At 43.8% G+C, this 22,967-nt stretch overlaps 2 protein-coding genes across 4 annotated transcripts in view; one reads left to right on the forward strand and one right to left on the reverse strand.

Moving 5' to 3' along the window:
• KIAA0825 (KIAA0825 ortholog) overlaps positions 1 to 11,486 on the reverse strand; it is a 309,279-nt gene extending 297,793 nt beyond the window's left edge. The window contains exon 1 of the mRNA XM_066615910.1: positions 11,443 to 11,486. The gene's annotated coding sequence lies outside the window, so the exon portion shown is untranslated. The remainder of the gene's footprint in view (positions 1 to 11,442) is intronic.
• Positions 11,487 to 11,563: 77 nt separating this feature from the next.
• Positions 11,564 to 22,967, forward strand: part of SLF1 (SMC5-SMC6 complex localization factor 1) — a 52,935-nt gene continuing 41,531 nt past the window's right edge. Inside the window, exons 1-5 of one of the 3 annotated variants that reach the window (XM_066614967.1) lie at positions 11,564 to 11,652; positions 14,063 to 14,176; positions 14,408 to 14,483; positions 19,781 to 20,024; positions 20,986 to 21,148. In XM_066614967.1, the coding sequence (XP_066471064.1) occupies positions 14,063 to 14,176; positions 14,408 to 14,483; positions 19,781 to 20,024; positions 20,986 to 21,148 (597 nt within the window). In that variant the 5' untranslated portion in view covers positions 11,564 to 11,652. Of the gene's footprint in view, positions 11,653 to 14,062; positions 14,177 to 14,407; positions 14,484 to 19,780; positions 20,025 to 20,985; positions 21,149 to 22,967 lie in introns of those variants that run through there. The other 2 variants (XM_066614970.1, XM_066614968.1) reach the window with 2 other exon arrangements.

Consider the following 22,967-nt stretch of genomic DNA (forward strand, 5'->3'; position numbering starts at 1 on the left):
ACAAGTTCTTCTGGCACTCCTTGCCTACACAGCATGTACCACGTGAAATCGTGTGGCACACGATCAAACGCCTGTTCAAAGTCAACAAAGGCAAAATGCAGTAGCTTTTGCTCCTCTTGGTGCTTCTTGAAATATATCACTATGTAAGTACATTAATGCCATTTTTATTTTTTAGAAGCACCTGAACATGCATCATCTAGTGCAGGGGTGCCCAAACCCCGGCCCTGGGGCCACATGCGGCCCTCGAGGCTTCTCAATGCGGCCCTCAGGGAGCCCCCAGTCTCCAATGAGCCTCTGGCCCTCCAGAGATTAGTTGGAACCCGCACTGGCCCGACGCAACTGCTCTCAGCGTGAGAGTGACTGTTTGACCTCTTGCGTGAGCTGTGGGATGAGGGCTCCCTCCATTCCTTGCTGTTTCATGTCTGTGATGCAGCAGAGGCAGCAAAGGAAAGGCCAGCCTTGCTTTGTGGAAGGCCTTTTATAGCTCTTGAGCTATTGCAAGACCTTCATTCACTCATATAAGTTCATCTTTAATATATTCATTTATGCAAACTTATGCAAATTTATTCAAATTTTAACTGTAAATTAATTCTTTTTTTCCCCCGGCCCCCGACACAGTGTCAGAGAGATGATGTGTCCCTCCAGCCAAAAACTTTAGACACCCCTGATCTAGTGTATATAGCTATGCTTAAGGCAAAGTTTCTCAGAACCTCCTGGAAAGCAGAGAAATCTCACTTCAGCAGGCATCCATAGTTCTGCTTGCTACAATTGCCACAATGAGTGCACGCGAGACTTCATTTTGTCCTGTGGGGCCTGTGCATGGCTCTCCTGGCCATCTGGCTATGGCATCCAAGGATGATGTCAACATCAGGATGATGTCAACATCAGGTGCTGTGCCCACCTGGACAGAAGACCACTGGCCAGGTTAGCTGCTTGGGAGGGAGGCCAGGTGAGGCAGCAAACCACAAAAGCGCCAAAAGCAAGGAAGAAGGGGAGAACAAAGAAGTGGAGATGGGAGAGAAGGATGAAACAGAAACTGAAATGAGCAAAGGTTGTCGAGAGGTAGAGTATAGAGGAGAAAACTGGAGAGAAGTACAGGAAGGGAAGGACCTCCAACAGTGTGAAGTGGGAGAAGCCCCAGCCTTCCTCATACTTGGAGTGCCTCAGAAGCACAGTGCAAAAATAGGCCTAGTCCTTTTCCTGACCTTAGAGTTTGGAAGGGCAATTATGCAGGGCACAGCTGGAACATCTCAGAGTAGAGTCTATCCTCCCCCAATTCCAGTACAGGAGAAATAGGTTAATTTTGGCACTGTGTGTCCAAGCCGCAGAAGTCCCACAACAAGAAGTAGCTTCACAGAGCATACTGGGACTTTTTGGGGGGGCCCTGCACTTCCAGCTCACTGCATTGCAGAAGATTGAAGCTAGGTTAGGCCAAAAGAGAAAGAAACATCCTCATAATTACTAAGTTTTGGTTGGTCAACAATTCAATATAGCCACCAGATTTTCTGATTTCAAGCACTGTACAGTAACATTTCTTCATTCTGAAGAAATTCCCTAGTCAAAAGCACCTACCTCTCCTAATGTTGGAATACTATGCCATAAGGCCAGTGTAGAAGCAGCAAAAACATTCCAAGGATTATGTGCAGGTTTAGAGGAGAAGCACCTTCAGCATCAATTTCTCAGTTCCAGGTAATGGGAATGATAGCTCTATCATTCAACACAAAACTACAAGACTGCACTCTATATGGAAGATACAATCTCTCAAACAGAGTCCTAAATAGATAAATCTAAGAGGAAGCCTAGATTATAAATCCCAGGAAAGGCCTTCCTACAGGATTGTGACAGAAATGACCTCAGGACCTCCATTTCTGGTGAACAAGTGTAGTTCGTGATATATATTGATAACCATTCTACATAGCTAAATTTGACTACAGAAAAACAATATCTAAACAAAATATATTTTCTTCATTAAGAAAATTTTTGTCCTTACTATGGATGGAGAAGTTTTCTCTAATTTCATGTTTGTTCACTTCAGATTTCGTTTCCCATATGTTCCCTCCACCCAATTTATGATGTCCTTTTTTGTTTCAACCATCTCCACACTGTGACTCTAGAACTGTAATCTCTAGATATTTGATCCCCTAACTGAACATAAACAGTAAAACTGTTGGCCTAACTCAATGGTTCTGAAACTCGCAGGGAGTTTGAGCCCCACTGTAAGTTCTTGTGGGTGAGGGAGCAACGCAAATCGGGTCACTTTCAAGGGGTGCAGGGGCTTGCCTGGACTCACCACAGCCTGCAGCAGCCTTCCGGGGATGTGAGGAGCCCTGCACCAGCCTCCACAGGGCTCCCCAATGTGCAGAGACAATCAAAATAACGATTATGACCCACTTCTGGTTTCACAATCGCAAACCGGAAATGGGTCCCAATCATCATCTGCACTGTCTCTGAATGCTGTGGAGCCCTGCGGAGGCTGGCACAGGGATCCCTGGGGTGTACAGTCATTAACACTTTTAAAAATAACTACTTAAGATACCCTTTAGTATATTTTTGCAGAACTCATGACTAGAGATGATCAGTTGCAACTCCTTGCTTCATGAGACTGAAATCGGGTATGATGGGGAGCATATTCCTGCTGCTCTTTTTCTGAATTCAGAATGTTGTGACACCACATTTTTCAGTCCATTTTAGCTGGCTAGCTGCTACATGGCCTAGTTGCAAATAAGACTAGTTGAAACTAAGGGCACAATCCAGCGCTTGACTTGGGCCAGCCCAGGGGGGTCTCCCTGGAAGGAAGCCAGGCCAGCACTCAGAGAAACGCTGGCCTGCGGAAGCCAAAGCAAGCCTCTGCACCGGCTTCCTCCAAGTGCCTTGCATCGGCCTGACTGCACTGACGCACGACTGAGGTAGGTGGGGGGTGGGGAGGAGGCGGGAGGGAGGTATTCCTGGGTGCGGTGAGGGCAGGAAGTGGACGGCCCTGGGGGCGGGTAGGTGGGGAGTGAGAGGTGGGGCTGAGATCCGGCAGTTATGCCGGATCCCAACCCCCATTCCTGGGGAGAATGGAGAGGCTCCAAGCCGCTCTGCTCTCCTCAGATTTGTGCCACCTCAAGAGGTGGCGCAAGTCCAAGGAGACCCACAGGGGCCAGCAAACCTTACCCAGAGGTAAGGGGAAATGTTTCCCCTTGCCTCTGGCTGAGCCACTTATGGCCCTTATCCTGCGCTGGATACAGTGCAAGCCTCTTTCTTGCCTGTTCCAGCGCAAGATATGATTGCACCCTGTGTGTACAAATTGCTATGAGATTAAAAGCCTTATATTTTTATCTACTATGTTTTCATACTGTCTTTCACATAAAAATTTCTCAAAGTGGCTTGCAATAGTTAAGGGGAAAAAACAACAAATCACACAAATATACCATAGATACTGGCCTAAGGGGTAAGAAATTTCTGCCAATAAATCAAGCTTGGATCTTCACCTCCCCTTATCTCTGAGGTCACTCAGAGGTAAGGGCTTTTCAAGTGAGTCATGGCAGAGAGATGCAATGCAGAGATAATCTCCATGGTAACCTCACTGGCAAACTCCAGCCAAAGTTAACATTTCATTCTCCTTCTGAGAAAAGGGCTCAAGGCATCCATTGAAATCAAGCAAGCCTCATTTCATTGTGCAAATGCTTGCATTTTGCAGAGTTCTTTAAATACCAGATTGTAATCCTCATTTCCATTGGAAACAAGATCCCAGGCTACAATTAAGTGCACCATTACTTAAGAATAACACCCATGGAAAGCAATGGGTCTACTTCTGAGTAAATAGGGTTGCAACTATGTGCAGTTGCACTTGCTCACAGTATTCCTAGTTACTTGTCTCTCTGCTGTGAATTGAATTGCACACGCCCAGTTTTGTGTTGTAAGCTGTATGTTATATGCAGAACCTCTGGCTTAACACACCAGGAACCTTAAAGAAGGATTTGACTAATGGTTCTCCTACAGTGGTTCCCAACCTTTTTTCACTTGTAAACCTGTGGTAGCCTTTTTCCATAAACTGTACCCCTCATAATAGCTAAATTTTTGTAATTAATATTAATAATATAAGCCCTCATCTCCTCCATATAAAAACGTGTTTATATGTATTCATCACAATATATATATTGTATTCATCACAGTATTTTCTCTTTTTATCTGTTTGAAGAACTGAAGACTATGCCTTTGCACTATGTTGTACCAGAAGTGTCCTGAGAAATTCTTGGTTATTGAAAACCAGCACAGTAAAAAAGCTGAAACACAATATGGAAAGTGATCAATCACTGATTCATACATGAATTGATGACCAAAAACTAAGTATTGGTGGGGCTTTCACAGCCAACTAGCTACCTTCCTTCTTGCCTTGCTGGCCCTGCAAGGCGTCCTGAAGCACTACTTGCCTTTTTCTGCCATTATTCAATTCTTTTTCAAGTACTCCTCCAAAGTATCTTTTTCAAAGGTCCTGTCGAGAGCCCCTGGAGATATATGTATCCCAGGTTGAAACCACTGTTCTACTGGTATGATGTTTACAGTGCACTTACTCTGATAGTGTTTATAAAAAGGTTGTGAAGACAAGTGGCATCACTAGGATTCGCGTCACCTGGTGCAGGAGGCCTGCGCATCACCCCATGCAGTGGGCGGAGCAACACCCCAAGTGGTGGGCTTAGTGATGTGCCATCGCCCCACCCCCACTGGTTTTTTGGCTGTACCTTTTGTTAGAACACAGATATTTCAATGTGGCTTGTCTCATTGCATTCTGCATGAAATTACGCATTGATTGATATATAACATGATGATATTATTCCTCCAAATTCTGTTTTTAGTGATTTTGAAAACTTGTAGTCTCTCTCACACACACACACACACACACACACACACACACACACACACACACACGTCAACTTACTAACACCTTATTGCAGCAGTTCTCAAACTTTTAGCACTGAGACCCACTTTTTAGAATGACAATTTGTCCAGGACCCACTGGAAGTGATGTCATGGCCAGAAGTGACATAATCAAGCAAATTAAAACAAATAATTATAAATAATTAAAATAAAAGAATAGAAATAATTAAATAAGGGGGGGCCAGTCCTGTTCCACCAAGTGAATCTACCCTGAAGTAAGTCCTATTGTGGTCAATGGGGCTTACTCTCAGGAAAGTGTGGGTAGAATTGCAGCCTGTGGGCTCAAGCCTATGCATGTCTACTCAGAAGTAAGTCCCATAGTGGTCAATGGAGTTTACTCTGTAGTCTGCCTGCAATAACAACCCCCCAAAAAGAATCAGTGAGATTTCCAGCCCTCCCAGTGCCCAGTCTAAAGTTCTTCTATTTCAGGCATATCAAGATAAAGACCCACCTGGCTTTGCAAGTGCAAAATAGAAAACATTCCCCTTACCAGCTCAAGCCTCTTTTTTTGTCCTTTTGGGGGGGGGGGAGGCTGCCTTCTGGAGCATTTGTTGCACTCCAGCTCCATTGGATCAGACCATTCTGGTGTCCTCACGTTCCCCTTTGCCTGGCCTGACCATCAGCCAGGGCATGTCTGCCTACTCACAAGTAAACGCAACCATGAGGCTGCTTTGCTTTCCATAGGGCTCAATAGACTGCAGCTGGGAGGGAGGGAACTCAGGTGTTTTGGGGGGCTGCATTCATTGGATCAGGACCATTCCGATGTCCTTGGAGTCCTCTCAGCCTGCCCTTTCCGTACTATGGCAAGTACGCCTACTCGCGAGTAGACGCGTGATACGGCTCACTTTCCATAGGGCTCCATGCATTTTTTCTTTCAGGTATTTTGGCCATAACTTTTGAAGGAAAGGAGCTATTTCAATTCCGTTTTTTGCATTGCATTCCGCTGGACATTCCACATTCAATGGTGTATGGCATGATGGGCTAGCTCCTAAAGCCTCAATGTTAGTGCGTCACTCCCAGGGCGCGTCACTCCCTCCAGCGTGGCACCCCCCGGTGCATCACCCGCTGCAGCCCACACCCCCTGCACCCCCCTGCCGACGCCACTGGTGAAGACCAGAATTTAAAAAGTTAAAGAATAAAAATGTATTTTATCATCTTTTACTATATTTTAATAAATTAGAGACTGTACAGTTCTTGGGTAACAATTACTGGGAGGTTATTTTTCAGGATCTGGCCTCGGGTAAAATCAGACAAAACTATAGTCAGACACCTCCCTAAGTTTAACCCTCTGACATCCAAGGGTCATAGAAAATTCCATGATTTTTGGCTGAAAACCTGCCCTTGACTTATTTGTGAGATTGACTTATAATTGAGTATCTACGGTATATTAAAACAACAACAAAAAACCCAGTTAAAACAAACCATCTGATTTGTTTAGAGTTGTCACCAAACTCACCATGGAGGTGTAGACAGAATAGACCCAAACAAAAATGAGAGAAACCATGGAAAGCAAAAGGACTGAAAAATGGGGTACAGAGAAACAGAACAAGCAGAGGGCAATATAAATTGGGGTACAGACCAAGAGCATTTAGTGTAGAGAAAAGACAGGACGTTTTGAGAAACGCAGGGTACAGAGAAGAGACAGTAGTGAACTATGGAGTGCAAGGTAAAAAATGAGTTACAGGAAAATAGGTTGAAAACTCAAGAGCTGCTACAAAAATACTTTTTTTTCTACTTCATTGCTTCCCAAGGGAAGACATCATGTGAAACCTGTTTGTCATCTGTTAATGTCTATATTAGGAGAAACAACCCGTAACAGCTATCCCCCTTTCCATTTTTGTGCCACCATAGGGGTATGCACCAATGGTATATTTGCATATCTATGGATATCTCATAATGAACAAAAGGGTTTTCAATTACCTGTCCGTTTCATCCTAACCATAAACTTGGCACAGCCAGGCATGGAAAAATCTCAGTACCTCAGCATCCCTCAGCATGAAATTGCTGTGGTATTGCCAGGCAGCAGAGCATGGAAAGAAAACTTTAGTAAAATTACAGATTTATTGTTCCACAGAGCCATGTTTTCTTTGACTATGGCAAGCAAAGCAAACAGTAAAAAGAGCCATGTGTTTATATCTTTTCCCACACTCCCCTCTGAATTTGCAGATTTCTGGCTGAGTTGTGCTGGCTGGCATGGCTAATAAGTCTCTGAATCACCCATTCAGACACAATTCAGGATAGGAGACAGGGTTCTTTATTTCTATTTAAAAACAAAACAAAACAAAACCCTGTTTTTTCCACACAAAGCTAAGTACCTCTTGGCCTCAGAGCTGGCCTGGATCCCTGAATTTTGAATCACTTACAATCAGATTAGAGCAGTGATTCCCAAACTTACTGGGGTCACAGTGCCCATGTAGCCTTCCTCGGTCAGCTAGGTGCTGTCATCTGTGATCTCACAAAATCTCATGAGATACAAGATAGCAGTGCCCAAATCTTGCAAGATCCAAGATGACAGCACCCCAATCTTACAAAATCCAAGATGGTGGCGTCCAGGAGAGCAAATATGAGGGACACCCCTGTGAGTGAGATCCACCACCCTAAGGTGTTGCAGTGCACAGTTTGGAAGCACTGGATTAAAGGACACAGGATTCTTCAGCTTATCACCTTGCATATTGGCTAGACTACAGCAGGAACGTCAAACCCATTTTTTAAAGAGGGCTGAAGTTAGCATTCATGGTGCCTGCTGAGAGCCTGCTGAGTGACAAGGTTAGGCTGCAAAAGGTTAGGTTGCAAAAGACTCTGCCAAGGTTAGGCTGCAAAAATGCTAATATGAAGAAAGGAACCCTGAAAAATAATAGGTGGGCCCTTTTGACAATGGAAATGGCCAGAGAAAAATGCCAGAGTTCCAGCTCTAATTTTATTGGGGAGAAGGATTTATGAATGGGCATAAACTGCAGTGGCTTTGGCTCTTACAACTTCTGCCCCCTTTTATATATGATGTCATGGCAATACACTTATAAAAACTCTAGTTTTGAAAAGTTCCATCTTGAACTGTTAACAGAAAAAAAAATCAGATCAATTACTAAGGATCATTTTTTGGCCCATTTTTTAATTATCTGCACCTAATTTTTCCTATTGGAAAACAGCAATGCGACCCTCCTGAGTTAACAAAACTGATGAAGTAGCTCACAGAGTAAGTTCTATCATGCATCTCTGGTGTAGTTGGGCTGGATTAGGTAATCTTCAAATCCTTACCATGCTACTAGCCACACAAAGGAAGTGCCAGTCAAAATGAAGTATTGTATATTGCTACAATCCTATCCACATTTTCCTGGGAGTAAGCCCAATTGGCTATAACGGAACTTAAGACATGCACAGATTGGGCTCTAAGTATGCATTTAGCAGGATCTATGTATGCTTACCACAGAGTTCAACTTGCTCCAGAGCAAGCATGCATAAGATTTCAACCTTAGCCACATACTTTGCAAGCATTAAAACAACATTGTTGTAAAACATTGTAAACCGCTGTGATGTTTTAAACTGGATTCTTTTAGGAAAGTACACAAACAAAAGAAAGAACTTTTCATGAAGAAATAACTGCTAGAACCTTAAGTACACTGGCAATAAGTCTCATAGAAGTCACTGGGATGTACTTCTGAATAAAGATGTTTCAGATCAGGCTGCATACTGTTCCTCAAAATATAATGCAACAATTAAGAGCCCACCCTGGGCTAGGTGTGCTGCGCTGTTGCAGCAGTGCAGGTATGACCCGAGGGGTCATACTGCCAGGCAAGCGCTGGTGGTAGCCCAGCACTGGCTGGCACCAAGCTACCGCCATGCAGGCACCCAACCTCCACTGCTCAGCAGTTGCACGGACCGAAGAACAGCAGAGAGGTAAGCGGGGGCATGGGGGGAGGAGGCATTCAGGGAAGGGGGGAGGTGGGCAGAGGGTGGGGAGGAGGCATGTCAGAGGCAAGTTGGGGAGGCGGGGAGAGCGCAGGAGAGGCATGGGGGGAGGGAGGGAGGCATGACTGGATCCAAAGCCACTGTGTAGGGCTTGCCACCTTACATGGAGGCATTTGATTCACCACCCAACTTTGGGTTGGCCGTGAATCGAGTAGCCCCATTGCAGGGTTACAGTGCTTAACTGGGGAAGGGGACAAAAGTCTCCTTCTTTTGAGGTGCTGCCAGCAGCTGCCTTGAGTGCGCAGAATGTGGCAGCAGCTATTTTCGGTGCTGTGCCAGCTGCGCACCCTGGGGCAGTACAGGATTGGGCTGCCCAATCTGAAAAGAAGGTGACCCGTGTTTTAAATTAAAAAGTGTTATTTTCTATGCCTCAATATAAAAAATACAGGCATTAAGACATAAACAGGTCAAGAGTTACTTTTAAAGATTCCTTTCATCCCTTTGTTCACTGAATTCCACTGTGATTATCATTAGTAACTAATCAATCAAACCACAGTTACATCACAAACTCCAGGCCCTATGTGAGGGATCAGAGAATGCAACGTGAGGGAAAACAATAAAATACAATAAGCTGAGTTTTCATTGCTTACTGTAAAACTTTCAAATGCTGGCATCTCTCATTTATTTATTTATTTAAAAGATTTCCTCTGCCGAAGATGCCCAAAGTAGCTTACAATTTGTAGCTAAAAAGATACAACATAAAGAACATAAGAACATAACATAAGAACAGCCCCACTGGATCAGGCCAAGGGCCCATCTAGTCCAGCTTCCTGTATCTCACAGCGGCCCACCAAATGCCCCAGGGAGCACACCAGATACAAGAGACCTCATCCTGGTGCCCTCCCCTACATCTGGAATTCTGACTTAAGCCATTCCTAAAATCAGGAGGTTGCGCATACACATCATGGCTTGTACCCCATAATGGATTTTTCCTCCAGAAACTTGTCCAATCCCCTTTTAAAGGCGTCTAGGCTAGACGCCAGCACCACATCCTGTGGCAAGGAGTTCCACGGACCGACCACACGCTGAGTAAAGAAATATTTTCTTTTGTCTGTCCTAACCCGCCCTACACTCAATTTTAGTGGATGTCCCCTGGTTCTGGTATTATGTGAGAGTGTAAAGAGCATCTCCCTATCCACTCTGTCCATTCCCTGCATAATTTTGTATGTCTCAATCATGTCCCCCCTCAAGCGTCTCTTTTCTAGGCTGAAGAGGCCCAAACGCCGTAGCCTTTCCTCATAAGGAAGGTGCCCCAGCCCCGTAATCATCTTAGTCGCTCTCTTTTGCACCTTTTCCATTTCCACTATGTCTTTTTTGAGATGCGGCGACCAGAACTGGACACAATACTCCAGGTGTGGCCTTACCATAGATTTGTACAACGGCATTATAATACTAGCCGTTTTGTTCTCAATACCCTTCCTAATGATCCCAGGCATAGAATTGGCCTTCTTCACTGCCGCCGCACATTGAGTCGACACTTTCATCGACCTGTCCACCACCACCCCAAGATCTCTCTCCTGATCTGTCACAGACAGCTCAGAACCCTTCAGCCTATATCTAAAGTTTTGATTTTTTGCACCAATGACAATAAATAAAATTTTTTGCCCCAAAGACAATAAATAAAATTTTTAAAAAACCAATTGGAGGAGAGCAAAACTATTTACACTCAAGGAACTACTACAGAGGTGCAGAGAGGCAGGCAACCCATCACCCAAAAGTGAAGCAAAACAAAAACGTTTTCACTGAGGTTTTATGTAAGACTATCTGGGAAGGTGGGACTAGAAAAAAAAGTCCCTACACATGCCTGATCTTGGAAGCTAAGCAGGGTCAGGCCTGGTTAGTACTTGGATGGGAGACTGCCTGGGAATACCGGGTGTAGGCTTATACCATAGTCTTTCGAGAGGGTTGCCAACCAACCACGCACAGTGCAGCCCTATGCGTTTTACTCATCCCACTTTTGCTCAATGAGACTTAAAGCCCTATCTTATGTCTGTCTACTCAGAAGTAAGTCCCATTGTGTTCAATGAAACTTACTTCCAGGAAAGTGTGCACAGAATTTCAGCCTTAGAGCTCAAGCCCATACATGCCTACTCAGAAGTAAGTCCCATTGTAGTCAGGGGGGCTTACTCCCAGGGAAGTATGGAAAGGATTGCAGCCTTACTCCCTTGTAAATGAAGAGAGGACACTGGGCAACTTTGATAGCCTAAACTATGAAACTATGGCTGCAATCCTATCCACATTTTCCAGGGAATAAGCCCCACTGAACTCAGTGGGCCTTACTTCTGAGTGGACATGCAGAGGATTGGCTCTGAGGCTGAAATCCTAGGCACACTTTCCTGGGAGTAAGCCCCATTGAACTCAGTGGAACTTGCTTCTGAGTAGGATTGGGCTGTGCAGCGGCCACCTGCTGCATCCAACTCGCCTCCAGAGAGAGCCCCGGGGCGCCTCACCCAGCCCGGTGAGCCTGAGGGCGCTGGAGGAGGAGGGGTGGACGACGGCGGAGAGTCGGGGGCCGAGGGGGCTCCCCCCGCCCTGACAGATCTCGACGTCACTTACCAGGCAGGCCGGGCCCGGCTCCTCTCCGCGCCTGGTAGCCCCGGCGACCAGCGAGCGTCAGTGACAACGGCCCGGAACGGCTGGACCGAGACATCCGGAGGAGGAGCCGGGCGGAGGAGGAGCGCCGCGCCTCAGAGGCGCGCGCGCGCCAAGGCCGAGCGACAGAAAGCCGGAGAGGGAAGCGGAGGGGCTGCGCTGACGGAGCCTGAGGTAAGGCGGGCGGCCTTTGGGCTGAGGGGGGCGCCTGTCCTCGCTGGCAGTCTTTGCCTCAACGGTCTGTGGGCGCGAGGAGCACGGGCTGCTCCCCTCTCCCAGGCTCCCAGCGCCGGTTGTGCGGGTGGGGAAGGCGTCCCGAGCTGGCTTTCCGCCCCCCCCCCGTGCCGGGCATGCTGAGCGCGCGCTATGCCTAACGGCTCTGCCTGCACCGTTAGGGGGAAGCACGTGCCTCCCAGTGCAGTCCTGCGCCTGTCTCCACAGCAACCATTGCACTGTGGGGCTTGCTCTCAGTAGGGGCAGGTCCAGGGGGGCCGTGGGTGCGCGCCCCCAACTGGGGCACCCGAGGGGCAGGGCGCCCACCCGCATGGGGAGCAGCCCAAGCACAGCCGGGAGCCCAGGTCTACCTGCCTGGAGAGGTGGCTCCAGTCAGAAAGGGAGCCCAGGTCTACCCAGCAGGTACATTTGGGCTCCAAGTCTGGAGGAGAGCCCAGGTCTACCTGCCTGGAAGACCTGACTGGAGCCACCACTTCCAGGCAGGTAGACCTGGGCTCTCCTCCAAACTTGGAGCCCAAATGTACCTGCTGGGTAGACCTGGGCTCCTTTTCTGACTGGAGCCACCTCTCCAGGCAGGTAGACCTGGGCTCTGGAAGTGGTGGCTGCAGAGGGCGGTTGGAATGGGAGTCCAGGTCTACCGAGCAGGTAGATCTGGGCATGTCCTGGCAGGAATTCAGGTCTACCTATCTAGCAGACCTCAGCCATAGCAGTTTGACTGGGAGCCCAAGTCTACCCGCTTGGTTGACCTGGGCTCTGGAGTTAAGGTAGTGTTCATGCCCCCTCCCCCCCAAAACACAAATACTAGATCCACCCCTGCTCTCAAGTACAAAGGCTGCAGCCTTTGTATGGGTCATTTCCCTTGCAAGCTGGAATGGGAGCATCAGAAGGGGCTGGCAGCATTCTGGAGAATATTGCAAAACAATCCCTTCTGTTTCTTTGAGGCTGTTTTCAGGATCTGCTGGCAAATGTGGAATGCCTGACCAAATTGTGTAGTTCCTTATTGGTAAACTTAGACCCACTCTACATGATAGGCAGAATGTGACGTGGTACAGTTCTGGACTATTTCATTTGAAATGGTGAGGTATGCCATATTTTAGAGTCCTCCCTGGTGCAGTAAAAAATGCCCTGCATGCAGGAAGCAAATTGGAGTGAAGACTGTCCAGTTCACTGTTTGCACCAGTGATTTTCAACCTTTTTCATCTCACAGCACACTGACAAGGCACTAAAACTGTCAAGGCACATCCATCAGGTTATTAACTGCCAAGGCACACCATGCTGCTAGTGGGGGCCTCACATTCCTATTGGCCCTACTAATAAATGACCTTCCCTCAAATTCCTGTGGCACACCAGTGTACCACAGCACAGTGGTTGAAAATGGCTGGTCTACACTTTTCCTCCAGTGTGTTTACTTACAGTTAGAGGTGTTTTCTGGTGAGTAACAGCCCAATCCTATGCATGTCTACTCACAAGTAAGTGCCTTTAGAGTCAATGGGGCTTAATCCAGGAAAGTGTGGATAGGACTGGGCTGTAAGATGGAGTTACAACCTAAGTATTACTGAATAGTCTTGCTTTTGAGTAAAATAAATAACACCATTTTTAAACACTTCTGCATATAATGAAATAGCTTCCAGGTTTGTTTGCAGTTTTTTTTTCCATGGGAAACAATTCTCAAATGTTCCACACCTGTGATGGAACACTCCAAAATTCTACTAGCTTGCTCTTGAATAATTTATCATTTGTGTCCTGATGCTACACATGCTTACTCAGAAGTGAGCCCTGCTGGATTCAGCATGGTTTTTGCCTGGTAAATGTTCTGTTCTTTACAATGTTGTTCAGTTGTTTACAATGTTTGGTTTGCACTGACAACATAAATACAGGCTTTCACCACTTAAGGATGGACCTCATAAAGATGGACCACATATATGAAGGTGGTCAAAGCACAACAAAGGTTCTTAATGGGGCAATCAAGTCTCTCATAACCTGCAGCAGAGTGTCTGTTTACACAACAAAGAGATGCTTAATGCAAAGAAGAGGAAGTCTACCTCCTGTAGCCTTTGCAGCCAGCATGTGTCTGGCAGGGAGTGTCTGTTTACACAACAAAGGCACTCGATTGGGTGGCAGGTTCACTTAACAATCTAATCCATGACAGAGATCTGCACACCTGTACAGGTACATGTAAATCATGCTAGTGAAAGAATAGAAAAAGGGTTGGAACCCTGACGAAGAGGTTGATCTTGTGTAGCATAACTGTTTCAAATAACAGAATTGCTCCAGAAACACATTTTTCTGTGTCTGCGCCCCAAGCATTTTTTTAATTTTGCATGTCTGTTATCCATCTTATTTTAAACAGATGGAAAGTGGTACACAGAAACCAAGGATCCAACTCACTGGATTTAAGAACCAAGAAAAGAAGACTCTTGCTGAATTGCTTCTGAAGCTAGATTGTGTCTTCCTTGACACTGAGGTAAATGATAGTAATGAAAAACGCAACGTACAGTAAACAAAAAATACAATATTTTGGGGGTTACTTAGCATATAATACTTATAGTAAAGCACTGTGTGTAAAGTGAAGTTGAATGTATGCTACAGTTTGCAAGAGAGGGATTCTGATTTGAACCTGAGTGCAACTTCTTGTCTTGATACATTTTTTAAAATCTGTGGGCAATTCTTAGTGACACTTTGTTTTTTCTGTTAGCAATATAGGAATTGCACACATCTTATAGCAAAGCAACCTTGTAAGAGTGAAAAATTCTTAGCAGCTTGTGCAGCAGGTGAGTAAAGCACATTATACATGGTGGTTTAAAGATATTGCAGTAATCATTTAGCCTGGGGCTGTCATGTAGTGATGTCTGAAGCCAGGCATGGTAGGGAGGAAATGAGAGTAAAGCCTTTAAAGTGGAGTATGAAACCTTAATACAAGTCTTATGCTGCCTACATACTAGGAAACGGTTACTATCAAGGATAGCTGGGGGGGAACGATACCATGGCTTTGCCATGTAATGGTTCCCTTGTCCCTTTAAGGGGCGGGGGAAGGGAGAGGCAGGGAAGCAATCCCCAGGATCGTGTTCCTATGGGGGGTGAGGAGGGTGCTTTCACTACTTTTAAGTAGGTAGGGCTGCTGGAGGTTGCAGAAGGTGTGGGGAGTCCTGCGCAGCCCTCCATGGTGATCCCCGAAGGTTGGAATCTTCAGCAAAAGCGGGCGAAAAGCACCTCCATTTTGCAGGAGGTGCTTTGTGGCTACTTTTACTGAACGTTCCAAGCCTTGGAGCACTGTGGAGGACTGCACAGGGCTCCCTGCGCCTCCTGCAACCTCCAGCAGCCCCTATCTACATAAAAGTAAATGGAAAGCACCCCCCTCGCTCCCCCTTAGTCCTAGCTGCTCCCTCACAAAGACTTACTGAGGGAGTAAAGCTCCCTCACAGTTTGAGAACCACTGGCCTACTGCATCAAAGAAAGCCTTAGTGGGTCAGTGTATGACTTCTGCATGGGGCAAGGCTCAGGAGCAAATCTCCAAGGCTTACTCTGACAACATGCTAGGTGTAGATAATAACAGAAAGTTAGAATCCTGAACAACCTTACTTGTGAAATCAACCTGCATAGACCAAGCTTGCCACTCTCCCAATTGCCTGTGGTGACTCTAGACATCCATGAAGTTCTCTCTTCAAAAGTGATTTCTTTATTGGCATCAGTGAGTAATATTGTTAACTGTGAAGAGAAAAGCTAGTAACCTAATTGCTTGATTAGTAACTAAATTTGTTTGCAAATACATTTTCTGGCAGATGTTTAAGAGTGATTTAAGATCAGCGTGAAAGCAATACACCTGAATCTTTGAGTGCGATTTTACAACAATCCAGGAAGGATAGGTAATTTAGTACAGTGGTTCTCTAACCTTTTAGCACTGGGACCCACTTTTTAGAATGCCAATCTGTTGGGACCCACCAGAAGTGATGTTATTAACCTGGAAGTGATGTCACGGCTGGAAGTGACATCATAAAGCAGGAAAATTTTTAACACCCCCTTACAACAAAATCAAATCAAGGAAGCAATTAAAAGTTTACAATAAGTATATGTTAAAAAATTTAAAATAAAAAAAACATTCCAAACCCTCTCAAGCAGTTGCTGATCTGTGTTTGTTTTTTTTTTAAATTTCCCAAACTACGCAATCGTATGCATGCTTTCCCGGGAGTAAGCCCCATTGACTATCACTGTTAAAAGCATATACATTGAAAAATATGAAAAGTACAGATCTGTAACAGTTCCCCAAATGCAGTCACATACCATGCATCAAGTATAATAGATTAAAAATATAGTACACATTGAAATCAATGGGGTATTCACCTAAGCTTGCGACCCACAGATTGAGAAACACTGATTTAGTAAAACTGGCACAAAGCTCTAATTTCTCTGTTTTGGACTGCAGTCCTAATTATGCTTGCTTGTAGATAGCTCCATTGGTCAAAGTGGGATTTAGTTCTGAGTAAATATGCAGAGTGTTGTGTTGTTGGACTCCCATAACTTGCCAGTTCTGAAACAAGTGGAATGAACATTGTCCACTTTTTGTGACTTTGCCTCCATTTTATTGGTAGCTGTTGTACTGCATTATCTTTTGAAAGAAAATATGAGGCACTCTAATAATATGACATTTTTCCAGTGTGTTTGCCCTCCCTAAAAAAAATCACACCACAAGCCTATGTTTACTCCGTAGTAAGTCCCATTGTGTTCAGTAGGGTTTACTCTTAGGAAAGGGAGACTTACAAGGGGGTTTACTCTCAGGAAAGTGTGCATAGGACTTCTTAAGACTGCAATCATAATCTCAGGTATTAAGGAATAAGTCTCATTGAACTGTGAGGAATTTATTCTTGAGACAAGATTGTTACAATTGTACTGAAACTATGTAGCATTAAGTATACAGGTGGGGCCTCTATATCTGCGGGGGATCAGTTCTCGGACCCCCCCGCTGATACAGAATATTGCAAATAACAAAAACCGCAGTATTTGTCCCTTTAAGCCCTCTAAAGGGGACTGGAGCTGTGCTGTGTTCCCATCCGGAGGGCTTTCTGCAGCCTGGAGAGGCAGCACACATCCATCCGCTGCCTCAGCGGACTTCAAAATGGCCTGTAGTGCTGAAAAAATGCCACTTCGGTTTTTCCTGGGCCTCAGAATACCTTAAAAGGCTAAAAAAGTCACTTCCAGTTTCCCGAGGGCCATTCTGAAGCAGCAGTTGGATGCCCACTGCCTTTCTGGGTTTCAGAAAGCTCTCCAGAGTTGACTGGAATACTTCGGTCCCCTAGAGGCTGAGGTGGAGCCAAGTCTAACTCAACGTGGGTCCGGGCAATCCACATTGAGCCAGATCCATGGATGAAAATTTTGCAGATAAATAGGCTCCACCTCTACTAACCTTTATGTTAGTTTCTGGGTGTAGTTCTCTTCCTTAGAAACTAAAAACCATTCCTTTAGCAGCCCATTGCAGATGTAATTCTAGGGATTTTCTAACCATGATGAGGTGATGGAAAGCATGCCATAGGACTTACATTTCAGCTGCCCCCCATTCTTCCTTCCTTTCTATACATGAATTCTCCTTTTTCTATCAGTTGCTAGTGTTAACAGTGGTTCACCAGCTCTGTGGTTGATGATGGGGGAATTCACACTGGTGAGAGAACAGAAGGAACAGAACCCATGTTAGGAGGTCACTAGTGTTTATGGCTTCACTGGACTCTGTAACACAGAGAAGTGGGTTTTGATTAATTTAAGACTGTAACACCACACTTTCAAAGTGGAATAGAGAGAGCCAGGATGTGGTTTGGTTAGTGAACTTAGACCTGGAAGATCCAGGTTCAAATCCTTACTCAGCCTTGATGCTTCCTGGGTGACCTTGGGTCAGCCACTGTTTCTCCACTTAACCTACCTCACAGCGTTGGTGAGGACAAAAGGACCGAGGGATGTATGTATACTGCCCTGGGGTCTTTGGAGGAAGGGCAGTATAGAAATGTGAAAAACAAATAAATAAAATTCATATCGACTATTGATTTCTGAAAATCTTTTAAATAATATTTCATTACTGTGTGTTTTAGTGATATTGGAAGCTGGTGGTACTTGTATATGAATCCACCATATTTAATGTATTTATACCCTACCAAACAGCTGTCCACAAGGTGGCTTGCCACAAAACCTTAAGGGGAAAATATACTTGGAAATAATGAAAAGCTCTACTAATAAAAGAATAAGCTCACAAATAAAAAAATATAGTTAGCAGCACTGATCCAAAATAAAACTGCACCATCAGCCCTCAAACAAAAAACCTTTAAGTATAATTATATAGAATTTCTGAGCGTAAATGCCATTAAATACGAGACTTATTTCTGAATGAACTTGTACAGTATTGCACTGCAAGACTGCAATTCTGGGCGTTCTTAGTTGTAACTAAGCCTGTTGAGCACAGTGGGACTCATCTCCAAGTAATCCTACATAGAATCACACTACTGCTCTTACACAAATGTTCTTAATATGCTTTTAGAATTTTATTTTGAAGGTGTGTTAAACATAGTTCATAGAGTAAGTGATGGATAAAAAACTTCTAACCCATTTTTGCCCGGCCCACAGGTGTACATAATTGGTCACTGTAGTGTATATGCAGTGCTGGGCAGAAATGACTTAATATGTATTAAGTCATGTTCATTTAATATGTATGTTGTATGTGCCACTTGATTTTTGCATCCTCCTAACTTGTAAGCTGCCTTGGGCATTTGCTTCAGCATAGGAAAGGTATGATATACATTCTTTAAATAAATAAATAACCATTATCTTTTTGCCAATATGAAGTATTTATTTTTGCAGTTCTTAGAAGTTTGTTGCAGATGCTCGCCATTGAAAACTATCCAACTTTTTTTGGTCCAATGAGTAACTATCCAGTCATTATTATTTTATTGCCTCCTCTTCATTATGATTGAAATAGTGAGGTTGATAGACTCTTTTATAGAATCATTTTGCCAAGAAATGGTAGTGCAGGGTGATAATTCCTAAACAAAGAGGCTGAGTGGAATACCTTTTTTCTCCCCTCCCCCCCCCCTGATCAGATCATTGCTGGCATTCAAAACTAGCACCTATAGAAGTGCCATCTGGTAAAATGCTGCTGTACAATGCTACAATCTGCTCTGCTGTGCTGTGAAATTGATTAGGATCACAGAGTTTGTCAATTCACTCTGAAAATATGCTGTAGTTCATGTTTATATCAAGGGTGTAGTTCTGCTATTAATATGAATCTTGAAAGTATAAGAAAATATGGTTCGGGGGGGGGGAGCCAATATAAAAAAAACACAAAAGCCATGAAAACAAGTAGGGATTGTATTTCAAGTAGATCAGGGAGCAAGAAACTGCTTCTGTTAAATTTAGTGCATGCTGCAGTTATAGAGGCCTCTAGAATTAAGATAATCTCTGCTAAAATAAGCAGTTTGATATAGATGGTATTTATGGTTCACATATTGAATTTGAAAAGGAATTTTTACGCTGCAAAAATATGAGTATGTGCCCATTATATTTCTCTCTGAGGGCAAATACTAATTTGATATAGTGGAATATACCTGAAATGTTAATTCAGAGTATAAGATCAATGTAGTGTTTTTTATAGGAAGGATCCCTGACTGGGAAATGACAGGGTTCTTGTTTCCTGCCTGCAATCTTTTCCTGCACAGTGTGTATAGATTCCATTGATATGTGTCTTTTTCTAGGGAAGAAAATCGTTGTGTGTCTTACTAAAGTAATGTGTTTTTTAAAAAGGAGTTAAATTTTAACATACAAGTATCAAATGCTGATGCTAATTAGAATGTTGTACAAAATTGATAGACATCCTTTTGTTAAGCTGAAGAAAAGAAAGTAAGAGCATTGTGTTATGATGATGTGTGAGAGCATTTTAATATTCTAGAAAATTTTAGCACTAGTAATAAGAAAATATATTACAATTTCTACTTTCTGCTTTAACAAAGGTTGAAGCTAATTTAGATGTTTGATTTTTATTTGATTGCCATTTGTCTGCACAAAAATGTTTCTGGATGACAGTTCATTTTCTTTCCAGGAAAATGGATACTAACCAAGGACTACATAATTAATAGTGCCGAAAGTGGCAGATGGCTTGATGAAACAACTTACGAATGGGGATATAAAATTGAAACAGGCTCCCATTATTCACCTCAAATGCAATCTGCACCTAAAAGATGGCGCGAAGAGCTGACACGCTCTGGTGCTACAGGGGCCTTCCACAGATGGAAAGTTGTCCTCCTTGTTGTAAAAGGTGATAAACGAAGAGATTCTTTAACAAGGTAGGATGAGACTTCTTAAAATGGAACTAATTGAATGATGAATCCACATTGGTGAAAATATTTTTGTGATTTTTTTTCTGCATGTACTCTGGTCCATAGCAATGACTGCTTCATATGGTGTTTTCTCTGGATGGATATACTTTTTAAGGAAAACTGAGCATGTTGCTAGTTGTGAATGGCATTTTGAGTGTTTTACCCTACCAAGGAAGTGTGTATTAGCTCCCTACCTCTGCAGCTGAAGAAATGAAATATACCTTAAGTGATCGCACATACAGGTTTTTCTATTCAGAGATTATCCTCATAGAGACACTATTATATCTGCCTTTCTGTATCTTGAGTTTTGGGAACTCTTGCAGTGCAGGTTTACTGAAAACTAAGTTGCATTGTGTCTCACAGGGATTACTCCCAGTTTAAGTGTGTGTAGAATTGCACTGTGGTTGGACCAATAATAGCACTGGGTTCTAAAATAGAACTGTTGTGGTATAGTGGAAACTGCTGGGCTTAAATCAGGGAGACATGGATTGAAATTCCTTTATGAGTGATCTTTGGCAAGTACAACTTCTGAGTATTGCTTACTTCACAGAATAAACAAAAAGTCCTTCTTTATCTTGTTCTTAGAGTCCATGCCTGCCTGTCTCCTTCTCTCACATATGCACACACACACGCATGCCACATGTGCACCTCACCCCATCTATCGTGGGGAAAGAAAGAAGCAATCTTTGCCATCCAGTTAGCTACAGAGAGAAATTGGGAGATAGTTATAAGGGCTTGAATCATATGGCTGGAAAATGTGACCAGAACTTGGGACAAATTAGAGTGAAGATGACTTGGTTTATTTACGAGCCAATAATTTAACAAGAGGGACTTCGGGATTTGATTTGGGGGGGGTGTTTTATGATTCTGTCTTGTATGCCTAGCTTACATTTTTTTTCTTCTGTGTTTTGTCCTTCCATTGTTTTAGGCTTCTAGAAGCAGGAAAAGCAACTATATGTTCAATACTAAGTACACCAAAGAATATTACTCATGTACTAACTAATAATACAACATTAAACCAAGAAAGAGAGAAACATCTCTTTGGAGCTCCATATTATCCAATTCGCTATTTAGGGAGTTATCTTTTAGAGGCAAGTACACTTAAAAGAACACAACTCTTAACTGAAATGATGCTTCAAATGTAACTGTAAATCTGGAAAATTTGGAATGCAATGCAACTCAGAGATCTTTACGTTCTTTCAGAATTAGTATTTTGGTTCTGTCTGCTGATCCACATCATGGGTGCACAAGGGCTCACTTGTAGCCCACTGATATTCTGTGTAGCCTAATTCCCATCTTGGCCCTTTCCTTGTCTTTCCTTGGCCCTTAGGGCGATGGTGAGCCTGCGAGCAGTGCTGTTAGAACTATGCCTTAGGAACACACTACTGAGCTGAGAGGGAAGAAGGGAAGCACACTGAAGGCTTCTGCAACTTTTAGAATTGTTTGGCCAACCTTTACAGGGTTGGAAAATGTGTCAGTGGGCCCCCTTCACCATTGTAACAGAAAGGAAGCAGTATGCATGCTCCACATCACAGGATTGCTTTTTGGCAGACTGCCACATTGGAGCAAAAGTCAGAGAGAGAGAGAGTGAGAGAGAGATGAGCATGTCAGCAGCAGAAATTGAGGAGGAGGATCTCTGCAAAAGAGTTAAAGATACCCTTTTCCCCATAAAGGTAGTGGTGAATAGTGGGAGTATTTCAACTTTTCTCTTCTCAATTCTACTTTAGTACCTTTCTCCTTAAGCGCTGCCTGTGCTCCATTTTTGGATTTTTCCAAGTACATATGTGTGGGTCTGCAAGTGTGATGTGCACAAATTTGATGTGATCGGAAAGCTGATTCTTACACAGAGAGCTTATCATAGAGCTTATTCTTACACAGGTCATCATCAGAAAGTTTATTCTTACACAGGTCTTACTTTGAAGATAAAAGATTATTTTGTTTAAAAAAGAAAGTGAGCCTTGCTAATGCAAATAAATACATTGCTGTTTCTACAGCCGGGGGGTGGGGGTGGGGGCTGAAAGTGTGACTGATGACACCCTGCATTGTAGTCCAGTTTTCTTCTATAACCCTCTTGTACTTGGGTGTCTTGATGGTTCTGAGACAGCAGCATACATACACTAGCACTAGAATGCATTTCAGTGCTATTGCGCCCAAATTACAGGTTGAAAGTGTATGATAGAAGTATAGGGACTTGACAGTTTTTCAGTTTACTTTGCTGTTGCACTTCAGAGGCAATAGTACTTCAGCACTTTTGGGCAGGTTTGGAGCAAGGAGGCAACAGCAACTGCCTGTTAGCCAAATCAAACTCAGAAGCCATAAGCAGGGCTAGTTTGAAGGTAGCTTCTCTTGGTTGCTCTTTCACAGATTTATTAACTGCTTCCTGTCAGGGAGGCAGCTTTTCCAAAGTATCAGCCTTTCTAGAGCAACAATTCAGCACAGAATATCTGACAGCAGTGGTAACTTTTTGTTACAGCACTGAAAAAGCAGATCAGGAGTGCTCAATTCATCCATCTCCATGAACCAATTTTGTAAACTTCAGGCCGTGCTACCACATTTAACTACACCTCCAAATTGCAATATTGGCATTATAGCATTAGACTACATTGCTGCTGTATCAGACCCATCCAGACCACCAGCTGCAATAGAGCTATAGCAGAACTACATGTTCTAAAAGGGCTACATTAAGGTATCTTCTTCAGTTTGCTCATTCATAAATGGTTGCTTTCTGTGTGCTCTTTGTTGTGCAGTTTTTTGTACAGGAAAGCTTTAATATGAGCTCATATGTGCAATATGAAGTGGAACAGTTGGTATTGCATCCTTGCAGCAGTTAGTGAAAAACTGTTTTGAGTTGGTATTTCATTTGTTTCTGGTGAAAGAATTTGCAACAATGTGCTCTTTCCATGAGCCTCA

This window comes from Tiliqua scincoides, chromosome 2 (genome assembly GCF_035046505.1).
Source record: "Tiliqua scincoides isolate rTilSci1 chromosome 2, rTilSci1.hap2, whole genome shotgun sequence".
Lineage (NCBI taxonomy): Eukaryota > Metazoa > Chordata > Lepidosauria > Squamata > Scincidae > Tiliqua > Tiliqua scincoides.